General features: G+C 37.1%; 1 protein-coding gene across 5 annotated transcripts in view; it reads left to right on the top strand.

Moving 5' to 3' along the window:
* The window catches only part of SLC35F5 (solute carrier family 35 member F5), a 62172-nt gene that overhangs the window by 33603 nt on the left and 15496 nt on the right, over positions 1 to 13073 (top strand). For 4 of the 5 annotated variants that reach the window (XM_010586353.3, XM_003405870.4, XM_010586351.3 and 1 more), the window contains 3 exons: positions 1209 to 1299; positions 8770 to 8924; positions 9440 to 9533. In XM_010586353.3, coding sequence (XP_010584655.1) covers positions 1209 to 1299; positions 8770 to 8924; positions 9440 to 9515 — 322 coding nt within the window. In that variant the 3' untranslated portion in view covers positions 9516 to 9533. Of the gene's footprint in view, positions 1 to 1208; positions 1300 to 8769; positions 8925 to 9439; positions 9534 to 11112; positions 13040 to 13073 lie in introns of those variants that run through there. The other variant, XM_010586352.3, reaches the window with a different exon arrangement.

Genomic DNA, 13073 nt, shown 5'->3' with positions numbered 1-13073 from the left:
AGCAGATCACCAGGTCTGTCTCCTGAGGTGTCTTTGGGTGGGTTTGAACTGCCGACCTTTTTGACAAGTAGTCGAGCACTTAACTGTTTGCGTTACCTAGGGACTCCTAACAGCTCATTAGCAGTAGGATAAACTAATTAAACAAACATTATATGCCTCAAATTCTAGGTGATCTTGATAACTCAAAATAGGGGTAAGAAGCATATCTCTGTATGTTTTATACTTTTTACTGCAATAAGAATTGTCCAGCCTCTGTTGAATACTTCTAGTGATACTTTACCAGGAGCTAGCCCGTTTTACTGCAGGGCAGCATTATTAATTCTAAGATATATGGAGCTCAGATTTACTTGCCTTTAACTTCTGTGAGTCTGTGGCCCTAACCATATACATTAGGATTTTATTGTGGGCTCTAATTTTTTTTTTCTTCTTAGACACCAAAATTATTAGGGTTTATAAATGGCTTATCTGTTTCTATTTGGTGTAATGTTTTCCCTCAGGTTAAACTAAATGAAATTAAATGCAGATTGATTTTTCAAAATTTGATACCAACATTGATTTTAGGTGAAATTAAAATGAAGAATTTAGCTTTTAGTTAGGACAATTGCTAGAAAAGTGGAGGACACAAGGAAATATCCTTTTAAAATATTGTTCTTTATTTCCTGTGTTAAGCCAAACCAAAGGAAATGTACGTATATAAAGACTATTTTAGTTTTGATGAGGGTGAGATATTTTTGCTTTGATGGTAGATTTACATGTTGGCTTATCAGCTTCTTAAAGTCTATGTTGTGAGGTATTGTCTTATAATTTTAATAAAGCTATTTCCTTTGTTAGCTAAGTATCATTATCACAAATGTGTATGAATGTTACTCAGCAGTAATTTATAAAACTTCAGTGAAACATAAGCTGTGTATCCAAAGCTGAATATGGTCTGTCTGCAGATCCTGATAATAAGATCAGGTACTTTGAACTTTTTTATATTTGTGTTTATATATTTGAATTTTTAATATTTGAAGATAAGCTTTAAGAATCCTGATAACTATTATTTATTATGTCTCAGTCCATCCTAAGTTTTTATTTTGTTCTTGATCTCTTAAACATGTATTACAGGACAGACAGACAGTATTTGATGGTTTTTTTTTGGGGGGGGGCTTTTATTTTTTTGGTATGGAAATGTATATTTTCTTAATTTCTTTTCTTGTTTCTTTTAGGGGCTGCTTTCTTACCTCATCACTGATAGGCACACTTGCACTAAGCCTTACAATACCTCTGTCCATAATAGCTGACATGTGTATGCAAAAGGTAAGGCAAACAATTTATTTGATACTTTAGGTATGTTATTAAAACACAGCTAATGAACATGAAGGCATGTGACTAAATAATGATGCATAAGACCGTGAATAGCACTTATGCCTTCTCTCCCAAGGTCCCGCTACACAGATATAAAACTGACCAAAGAAATTGATGATCTCTTACATATTTAGCTTTTTAATTTTTCCTAAGTTAGGGACTGTATATGTAGTTCTCTAGTTTTTGAGTTGTTTATGTTTCAGATGTTGTTTGGTAAGTCAGTAGTATGGAACAGGGGACATATTTTAACACAAGCAGTAGTATTTTGGTTTCTAGGATAAACTGCAAAGATTTCTTGGTACTATGCTAGTATTACTGTAGCCACAATGTTGTTTCTCAGTGAATGCTCATTTCTATCTGGACACAGCATGTGCTTCTTCCCTCTTCTGTGAAGTTCTGGTCTGGATGCAGGGATTCTTGTGATAGTACTGGCAATGATAAATAACATGGTAGTAAAAGGAATCTGGAGTGTCCCTACCTGGAGGCTAGAAAGAAAAAGTCTTCTTCGGTATTCCCAGGGGTAGGGAGAAAAAGAGATGTGCCATTGGCTAATGTTAAAAGTATAGTGTAGCCATTTATCACTCATTTCAGTATTTGTAAGCGTTTAACTCCAAGGACGAAATAACAAATGGGGGTGGGTGTGTCCGTGTGTGGATGCGTGTGCACACGCATGTGTGCACATTTTGGTTTAATGTAATTCGAAGAGGGAAGTATTTGAAAGCCCAAAGGTTTATAATCCGTGGAAAATATAATCAGATTTTTAAAGCAATTTTTCTTTAGGTCTCTGTGCATTTTTAGGACAAAGGCATGATACTCTAGGATTTGTACCCTCCTTATAAAAAAAAAAAAATTTTTTTTTTTAAATTTAAAAAGCAATCTCTACTGATATTTAACTTTGTTTTATGGTACAGTAAATTCTTATTTATTTGTCATGGTTAAAGAATGAAGAGCTTCTTAATTGAGAATTTTATACCATGCATTTTGAAAGAATGTGAATATCATAAAATATTCATGACACTGAAGTTACACATCATTAGATTCTTTTATAGACTTAAATGCCATCCAGGTCCTTTCTGCATCCTAAGACCATGATCCTGAATATCAACCGAAGTTCTTCGGGGGAAGCTAGGGAACGTGCTGCTTGTTAAAAGATTTTGGTAAACTGCTGTGTAAATTCAATTTTACTGTATTGATATATTTTGAAAACATCAGCTTTTACAGTTAAAAAAAAAAAAAAGGATTAGAAGTTAATTCCAGGGACTTTTTTTTTTTTTTTTAAGGACTTTCATAGGGCATCTAGTTTTATTCAATGATTGTATAATTTATCTAATAAATATTTTAAAATGAAGGTAAAACACAAAAAAGGGACAGTGTCCGTGAGTGAGTAGGCTGGGCCATTGGTGGGAATTGAGGGTAGGGAGATAAGCCTCTGGAAAAAGTAGCAGGGTATGCTCAAGGGCGTTGAGAGAAACGTGGTAGAAATCTTTTCACTTTGGTGGTTCTCGTAACCAACCACACTTATATATAGTTTCTGAAATTAATTATTGACATTAGGTTTTATGCATCCTGATCATATTCAGATTTATGTTCATATATATTCAGGAATTAGATTTTTTTGTTTACTTAGGCAATTTTCTTTATTAGTAAATATCTTCATTTCATTGTCTTGATAGTTTGTTGGAAATCAAATTATAAGCTTTTTATTATGTGGCAATACATAAATTGCTGCATTGTTAGAAGTGAACTTTTCCTTTAAAAGTCACTTAGGACTTTATCTACCTGTGTTTTGAGTGTCATGTATTTTAAAGTTTGTTTTTATTCACTTACGAAATAGGATTTTTAGTTGAATATTGGCAAAATCATTCTGTCAGCTATGTCTACATTTTACACCTTTGTTATTCGTAAGTTTTCCATGGCTTTTATCATCTCTGGTCATGTCAATGTATCTTTAATTTATTTTTTTTTTATAGATTGTTTAATATTTCACCTGAAGATTTTTTAGTTTCTCAACGACTGCTTTGTTCCTGAGTGTTCTTAGGCTGATTCAGCCTTTGTGTGTGTGTGTTTTACATTGAAGCCATGGATATTAAAAGTTGTCAGAGTCATTATCCTTGAGTTACTCATTGTGCGTCCCTCATGCAAGACTTTGTCTCACAGAAGCCCTTTACTCCAATGGTGCTATGAGATGAAACAGTATGTGCTTTCCACCAGAGGGAGTATTGCCCTAAATTCAAAACCCTTTGTTTTCAATACTCAGGGGGTGAGCACAATTTTCCTTACCTGTTTTAAAGATAGGAGTTGTTATTTTCATCATTATTTTTTTTAAAGTATATCACTAGCGTGTTGCATGTAAGGTAATCAGTGCAGGTGTCTTTGACAGTTTTTTTTTCTTTTTGCATCAGTACAAACTGTTTGAATATTATACGTTCTCTTAAAATGATGTTTTTTTTTTTTTTTCAACTCCTCACTCTACCCTCTCTCTTTCCCTTGGTAACCACTAGTCTTTTGATGGATTTACCTATTCTAGATATTTCACATAAGTGGGATCATACAATTTTTGTCCTTTTGTGTCTGGCTTATTTCACTCAGTATGTTTTCAAGGTTCATCCGTGCGGAGGCTTGTATTAGAATCTCATTTCTATTTATAACTGAATAGTACTCTATTGTATGTATATAACACATTTTGTTTATTCATTCATCTCTTGATAGATACTTAAATTATTTTCACCTTTTGGCTATTGTGAATAAATGCTGCAGCGAACATTGGTGTACAAGTATCTGAGTCCCTGCTTTCAGTTCTTTTGGGTATAAGCCTAGGAGTGGAATTGCTGAATCATTTGGTGATTCTGTGTTTAACTTTTTGAGAAACCACTGAACTGTATTTCACAGCGACTGCGCCATTTTACATTTCCATCAGCAATGTCCTAGTGCTCCAATTTTCCACATCCCCATCAACACTTGTTTGCTGTTTCTCTGATTGTAGCCACCATCCTGGTGGGAGTGGAATGGTATCTCATTGTGGTTTTCGTTTGCATCTCCCTAATGAGCATCTTTTCATATGCTTACTGGCTATTTCTGTATCTTCTGTGGAGAAATATCTATTCAAGTCCTTTGCCCATTTTTAAATTGGGTTGTTAGTCTTTATTTTGTCGTTGTTGAGAATATACACAGCAAAACATACAACAGTTCAACAGTTTCTACATGTACCATTTAGTGACATTGATTATATTCAAGTTGTGTAACCATTCTCACCCTTTGTCTGAGTTGTTCCTCCTTCATTAACATAAATTCACTGCCCCCAAAGGTTCCTGTGTAATCTTGCAAGTTGCTGTTGTCAATTTGATCTCATATTATGAGTCGGAATCAACTCGACGGCATTGGGTTTTTGTTTTTTTTTTTAATAGATGGTTCTTAAAAGAGCATAATGCTGAACCAAAATCCATTGCTGTCAAGTCGATTCCAACTCATAGTGACCCTATAGAACAGGGTAGAACTGCCCCTAGAAGCAGCTGTTGGATCCAGACTGCTGACCTTTTTGGTTAGCAGCCTTAGCTCTTAACCACTATACCACCAGGGTTCAAGGCAGGTCTTTTTTACTAGTTAAGCTAAACTATTGTTTGGTTTTAAGAAGACTTCAGGGATATTTTTGCTTTAAGGTTTAAAAGATTATCTCAGGGCAGTAGTTTCAGGGGTTCGTCCACCCTCCATGGATGGTGTCAGAAAGTCTAGTGTCCATGAGAATTTGAAATTCTGTTCTACATTTTCCCCCTTTCGTTTAGAATTCCTGTATGGAATCTTTGGTGAAAAATGTTCAATAATGGTAGCTGGACACCATCCAGTTCTTCTGGTCTCAAGGCAAAGGAGGCAGTCGTCGTGTTCTTTTGGATGGGCCATTGTTTCTTTGTTCTTTGTGTGTCTTATGATTTTTTTGTTGGGGCATTGGAATTTTCAAGGGTGTTAACTTTCTCAATTTCCCCCAGTATTTGGTGTTTTTGCCCACACTACTTTCTACAAAAAACTCTTAGCCTTGCAGAGCCTTTGGCCTTTGCTTTCTGTTTCCTCTCCTTCACTGTGATAGCTCCTTCTCCCCCCCTGGTTTAATTAGCATTTGAAAGTTCCAAGTCTCGGTTTTCAACTTGCAATCCACCCCCCCCCCCACCCCCACAACACACCAGAGAACATACTGTGATCAATCTTTCCACCAGAGGGCACCACCATTCAGGGCGAGATATTATGTAGTAAAATTGGCCCCCCGGGGGCGCAGTCCTCTCTGTCATTATTGTTCTCTTCGCTCTCTTGTGATTTAGTTGGAGAACCCACACCCAGGAAACCACCTTCAGGGCTAGGTGTTGCCCTTCAATTTTGCCCAGGGCTTCCTTCCCTGCTCTCTGTTGTTCGGTGCCCTTGAGTTGGTTCCGACTCATAGTGATCCTGTGCCGACAGAGTGAGACACTGCCTGGTCCTATGCCACCCTCACAATCGCTGCAGTGCTTGAGCCTACTGTTGCAGCCAGTGTGTCAATCCATCTTGTTGAGGGTCTTCCTCTTTTTTTGCTGACCTTCTAATTAACCAAGCATGATGTCTTTCTCCAGGGACTGATCCGTCCTGATAACATGTCCAAAGTATGTGAGACATAATCTAACAACCCCTGCTTCTAAGGAGCATTCTGGTTGTACTTCCTCCAAGATAGGTTTGTTCATTCTTTTGGCAGTCCGTGATATATTCCTTGCTCTCTAGGGACTGCTTTTTACCTGAGCTTCGAAGGAGGAGCATACAGATCTCATCTGACTCTCCGGGAGGCCTGTCCTGTTAGTTTCAGAGGCCTGAGCTATGAGGTGCACAGGGAGGTAGGTAGAGTGTTGACAAAGAGAGCGGACCGGACTGCACAGCCTTTCTGTAGCAATTTGCAGTAGGCTTGTAGCCAACTGTGTCTGGGTAGGGGAGGTGCTGGACACTCTAAACGAACCACTAGTGGAGGTCTACCTTGTTGATTTTAGAGCAGAAGCCTGGGGTCCAGTGTCTTTGTACAGGCAGGTGCTGCGGTGGTTAGGAAAGCAGGTTTCTTTTCTGGGGCCACTTTCCCAGTTTATAGCAGCTGGCAGTCCCTGTGGCTTGGGGAAGGGGCAGTGATGATAGGAGAAATGATTTTCCTGCTATATGCAACTTGTTGATTTGTTGATTCTTGCCTGTCTGCACTTCCCTGCTGCTTTCCTCTGCTCCCTGATTCAAGTCCCTCAAAGCCCAATGCCGTTTCCTTGTCGTATTTCTAGTTGTATTTGTAGGGGAGGGTCGGAACAATGCTCTATTTATGCCGTCATCCTCCCAGAATCCCCCCAGATTGTTGTCTTTTTGTTGTTGAATTTTAAGAGTTCTTTATATATTCTGGGTATTAAACCTTTATCTGATATGTTGTTGTTGTTAGGTGCGGTTGAGTCAGTTCCGACTAATAGCAACCGTGTGTACAACAGAATGAAACACTGCCCAGTCCCGCGCCATCCTCACAATTGTTGCTATGTTTGAGCCTGTTGTTGCAGCCGCTGTGTCCTTTCATCTTGTTGAGGGTCTTCCTCTTTTTCATTGACTGTCTTCTTTACCAAGCATGGTGTCCCTTTCCAGCGATTGATGCCTCCTGATAACACGTCCAAAGTATGTGAGGCATAGTCTCGCCATCCTTGCCTCTAAGGAACCTTCTGGCTGTACCTCTTCCAAGACAGATTTATTCTTTCTTTTGGCAGTCCATAGTATATTCAATATTCTTCACCAGCATTGTAATTCAAAGTCGTCAATTCTTCTTTGGTCTTCCTTATTCGTTGTCTAGCTTTCCGCATGCAAATGAGATGATAGAAAACACCACGGCTTGGGCCAGGTGCACCTTTGTCCTCCAGGTGACGGCTTTGCTTTTTAACACTTTAGAGAGGTCTTTTGCAGCAGATTTGCTCAATGCAATATGTCTTTTGATTTCTTGATTGCTGCTTCCGTGGGCGTTGATTGTGGATCAAGTAAAATGAAATCCTTGACAACTTCAGTCTTTTTTCCTTTTATCGTGATGTTGCTTTTTGGTCCAGTTGTGAGGATTTTTGAGGCATAATCCATACAGAAGGCTGTGGTCTTTGATCTTCATCATCAAGTGGTTCCAGTCCTCTTCACTTTTGGCAAGCAAGATTGTGTCATTTGCATATCGCAGATTGTTAATGAGTCTTCCTCCAATCCTGGGGCTCCATTCTTCTTCATATAGTCCATCTTCTCGGATTATTTGCTGAGCGTACATACTGAATAAGTATGGTGAAAGGATACAACCCTAATGCCACCTTTCCTGACTTTAAACCACACAGTACCCCGTTTTTCTGTTCAAAACTTGTTCAAAACATATATCTGATATATGGTTTCCAAATATTTTCTCCCATTTTATAAGTTGTCTTTTCTCTCTTGATAATGTCTCTTGATGCACAAATTTTTTAATTTTAATGAAGCCCAGTTTATCTTTTTCCTCCTGTTGCTTGAGCGTTTTGTGTCACATCTAAGAATCTATTGCTTAAAAGAATGTCCTGAAGCTTTATCCAGATAATTGTTTTTCATCCTTAGTTGATTGTAGAGGGTAAAAGTAAACTAGTAAAAGGGAAAAGAAAGACTCTTTTGGTAACTTTATGGCATCTCATTATTTTTAATTTTCTTGGTAAACCTAATAAAATGACGGGTTAAAGAATCAGACCTGATGACATCTATTCTTCATGTCTGAGGCTTAACTTGCTTGTTGTCTTCTCTCACTTACATTTTCTTAGTAAAAATATTGCCCTTTATATTGTTATTTTACCTAGTCATTATTTTGTTTTGAACTTTTTTTCATTTGTTATTCGATAATAATCAAGCTGGTTTTGCCTGTTAGGATTAGAATTTGTTGCAAACTGTTAATAAAATGTTTGCAAAAATTGCGCTCAAGAATTTCATTTGTTTTCAGTACTACTTTAAAAAAGGAACTATGAAATAATACAACCTATCACAACTATATAACATAACCATTTTGTAAAATGTGAGTTAGTTTTGAAGGTGACTTCAGAAGGGGAGGGATCAACTTGAGAATAGGCAACCAACAGTAAAAAGAAATGGGGAAAATGGTGTGTAGGACAAAAGCTTAAAGTTCCGTTGTGTATGCTTCAGCTCTTGGGTGTTCTGTACCTAGCAAATGAAAAGCACGCCTTCTTGCTTTAGGTTATTCTCCAAGCAAGAATTACTACTGTTGGTAGTTTGAGACAAGTGAATTTAATTATAAATTGAAGTTCTGAATCTTTATATTTAATAATATACTTAATATGTTACAAATGCTTAGTATTCTTGGTGTTTTAACATAAATCAAAACCTATGTTAAGGGAAAAATTGTCTTAATTATAATAAATGTGTGATTTTTTTTTCTCCTTTTATTTTTAGGTGCAGTTTTCTTGGTTATTTTTTGCAGGTGCTGTCCCTGTATTTTTTTCATTTTTTATTGTAACTCTCCTATGCCATTATAATAATTGGGATCCTGTGATGGTGGGAATCAGAAGAATTTTTGCATTTATATGCAGAAAACATCGAATTCAGAGGTAGGTTTATTTCCTTTATAGATTTAAAAAAAAATAATGTTTTCTAAATTAACTGGAAAACATATCATGTTGCCTTATAGAGAGCTTTGTGAAGGATTATTGAAAGATTATAATTTATATATGTACTATGCCAGATAAAAAAGTAATTTCTCAGAGCCTGTGGATGAAAAGATAGTTTCTGCATTACTATTTAAAAAAATTTTTTTGATTTCCCAGGCAAAACCTAAGTGCTTAATTATATTTTGCTATAATGGATTTAATTGTAGAAAATTTTTATTGGTTTGAATTTATAATAAAATATGATAGCATTGCCTGAAATTTTCTCCTTAAAAGCGCTCTTTAAGAGAGAAAACTTTTTTATACTTTAAAAAGAACCTGAGACAAGTTATTGAAAGATCTTGCCCTAGTCTTGATTCTGCCATTAACTCCTGTTCTGACCTCACTAGCTTCAGCCAGTAAAATAGTAATTTCAGCTCCAAAGCATTCCTTAACCTTTCTTTTTTTTTTTTTTTAAGAGTTCCAGAAGACAGTGAACAATGTGAGAGTCTCATTGCTATGCACAGTGTTTCTCAGGAAGATGGAGCTAGTTAGCTGTTATCCATAGCCCAGGTTTGTATGTGAGCTGGCATTAGTGTTGAATAAGGTTCTTACTCTGGTAATATTCAAAGACAAAGTTGATTTTCCATAATTAGCTGTTTGGGAAGTAACACAGCCTAGAGGTTAAGTGCGGAGTCTCTAGAATCAAACTGTGTGGGTTCCAGTTTCACCTTTTCCTGTATTAGTTGTGTGACTTTGTGTGAGATTGACCTCTTTGTGCCTCAGTTTTCTTATTTGTAAAATAGAAATTAGGATAGAACTTCCCTCATAGGGTTGGTAGAAGTATTTAATACCTAATAAGTTTAGAGTATAATAGTGTCACGGTTGTATTAAGTGGTCAGTAAGTTTTAGCTATTACTTTTATTCATGCTAAGGATGATCATTTTATTTAATGTTGTACCTTAGAAAAAATTTTCCTCTGTAATTATAAAAGTAATTGAAGTTCGAGAAAAAATGTACTATTTTGGTAAGTATCCACCCTTTACCCTTTATGTGCGTTTACCTTAACACGCATAAGGTAGTATGTCTAGTTTCATTTTCTTGAAGAAAGCTTTCCTGGAGGTTTCTGACATGCTCCAAAGTGGACTAGTTGTTCTTCAGGCTGCCTCATAGCTATTATCTTACTATCTTCCTTCACCATCATTCTTTGCCTCTGGCTTTTGTTGTAGATCCATAGTTTTCTAGATCCTATGTCTTGTCTTTATTGATTTACACTGTTTTGCTGTAGCTATCCTCTGGTACCTTCCTGAGGAAGGGTGCTTGGGAGGTAAATTTTTGTTTAATTTTATTTTGTTGTGTTGTTGAGAATATACACAGCAAAACATACTTCAGTTCAACAGTTGCTGCATGTAACATTTAGTGACATTGATTCTTTGAATTGTGCAACCATTCTCATACTCCTTTCTGAGTTGTTCTCTAACATTAATGTAAAGTCACTGCCCCTTAAGCTTCCTGTATCTAATCTTTTGAGTTGCTGTTGTCACTTTGATCCTATATAGATCATTCTTAAAAGAGTGTACAGTGTATTTATGCAAATAACAAATACTTTCTACGTTTGTTTGCTAACTTCACCCTCCCCCCACGTGGTATTTTTGTAAGTGCACTATGCCAATTTTTTTTTACCGCAGCACGTAAAAAAATCAGCATAGTGGCGTTTATGAAAATACCTCATGGGGGGAGGGCACGGTTGGCAAACTAACATGGAAGGTGTGCGTTATTTGCATAAAAATGCAGTAATGCTCAAAGCAGATGTTCTTTACTAGTTAAACTATTGTTTGGTTTAAAGAAGACTTCAGGGGATACATTAGTTTAAGTTTTAAAGATTATCTCAAGACAATAGTTTCAGGGTTCATCCAGCCTCCGTGGCTCTAGAAAGTCTGGAATCTGTGGAAATTTGAAATTCTATTCTCTGTTTTCCCCCTTTTGATCAGGACCGTTCTATACAATCTTTGATCAAAATGTTCCGTAATGGTACCCGGGCATCATCCAGTTCTTCTGGTCTCATGGCAAAAGAGGGAGTTGTTCATGGAGGCAATTAGCCACACATTCCATATCCTTCTATTCCTGACTCTACTTTTTCCTCTTGCTCCAGGCTAATAGAGACGAATTGTCATGCCTTGGATGGCTGCTTGAAGATTTTTAAGACCCCATGTACTACGCAACAAACTAGGAGGTAGAACAGAAGCACTAAACATGCTATTAGGCCAATTAGATGGAATGTCCCATGAAACCATGACCCTAAACCTCCAAATCAAGGAACCAAGTCACATGAAGTTTTTGGTTGTACATACGCAGCTACTTTTTATTTATTAATTTTTTGTCATTGTAAATATACCCATCACACATCTTTTTGCCAGATAAACTTTTTACAGGTGTGCAACTTATTGGCAGCAATTACAGTGATCGGCACTGCAACCCTACCCTTAATCAATGTGATTTTTTCTGTCACCATTGACTCCCCCCCTTTTCCCCTGCCTCCGCCACTGGTAACCACTAATAAGCTTTGTTCTCTATACACCAGCCTTTTCTTATCTTTTTACACAAGTGAGGTCATATAATATTTGTCCTTTTGTGATTGGCTTGTATCACTCAGTATAAGTCTTCAAGCTCCATCTGTATTGTAGCATTTATCAAGACTTCCTTTCTCCTACTGGCTGAGTAGTATCCCATTGTATGTATGTACCACATTTGTTTATCCATTCATCTGTTGATGGACGTTTAGATTGTTTCCACCTTTTGGCCGTTGTGAATAGTGCTGCAGTGAACATTGGTGTGCAAGTCTCTGTTTGACCCTCTGCTTTCAGGTCTCTTGGGCATATACCTAGGAGTGGAATTGTTGGATCTGGTAGTTCTATTTTTAGTTTTTCAAGAAACCACCAGGCTGTTTACCACAATAGCTATACCATTTTACATTCCCACCAGCGATGTGTTTATTTGCTGTCTTTAAATTAAACACACTGTTATGGATTACATGGCGTCCCCTAAAAATATACATTATAATTCCTAACCTCTATGCCTATGGTTATAATCTTACTTGGGAATGAATTGCCTTTGTTATGTTAATGAGGCAAGATTAGTGTAGGGTGTATCCTGAGTCAATCTCTTTTGAGATATCAAAGAGATTAAATCAAAGCTGGCAAGCAGAGATGAGGGAAACCAAAACCAAACCAAACCCACTGCCTTCTAGTCGATGCTGACTCATCGTGACCCTATAGGACAGAGTAGAACTGCCCTGTAGAGTTTCCAAGGAGTGCCTGGCGGATTCAAACTGCCAACCTCTTGGTTAACAGCCTTAGCACTTAACCACTACGCCACCAGGGTTTCCCGAGATGAGGGATGCTAAGCCACATGTAGAATGCCCAGGAGCAGAAGCTGTAAGTGACAAGGACCTTCCACCAGAGCTGACACACAGAGAGCTTTCCTCTAGAGCCACACACAGCCTCCTAACTGTAAGAAAATAAATTTGTGTTTGTTAAAACCACCTATTTGTGGCATTTCTGTTATAGCAGCACTAGATAACTAAGACACACACAGAGTTATTTAAAGTTTTTTAAAGATGAAATTTATGCACTTTTCCTCCTTGTATATGTATGCAATGTGTTATCACCATACTCACTTGTAACCACATTTCCTCCACCCCAGGCAAGATTTCAGTCTTTTTAGAAGTGAAAGCTAGCTAAAAGGGAGGTAATGAAAAACACAGAAGACAGATTACAATAAAATAGAATAGAACAGAACAGGTTAGGCAGGAGCCTTTGTCTCCACCCGGGTGATGCTGGAATATACAGAAATAACACCGCTGTCGTGCTACCCTCAGGTAGGATTGGATGTCAGCCTTTGAGATTGCTTTAGAACTTTCTTGAGTTGTTAGTGCTCACCTCTAGTTCAAACACCTAGCTAGTAAGTGTATTTATTGCTTACTATATGTCAACGTTAAGATAATCTGCTTTTTAAAATATAAAATATAGAAAGTTAAAATTTTGAAAACTGTAACCTAATGATGATTTTGTGTGTGTGTGTGTGTGTTTTTTTTTTTTTTTTTTTTTACTTTTA

Source organism: Loxodonta africana, chromosome 6 (genome assembly GCF_030014295.1).
Source record: "Loxodonta africana isolate mLoxAfr1 chromosome 6, mLoxAfr1.hap2, whole genome shotgun sequence".
Classification (NCBI taxonomy): domain Eukaryota; kingdom Metazoa; phylum Chordata; class Mammalia; order Proboscidea; family Elephantidae; genus Loxodonta; species Loxodonta africana.
This window is presented reverse-complemented; position numbering and strand designations above follow the sequence as displayed.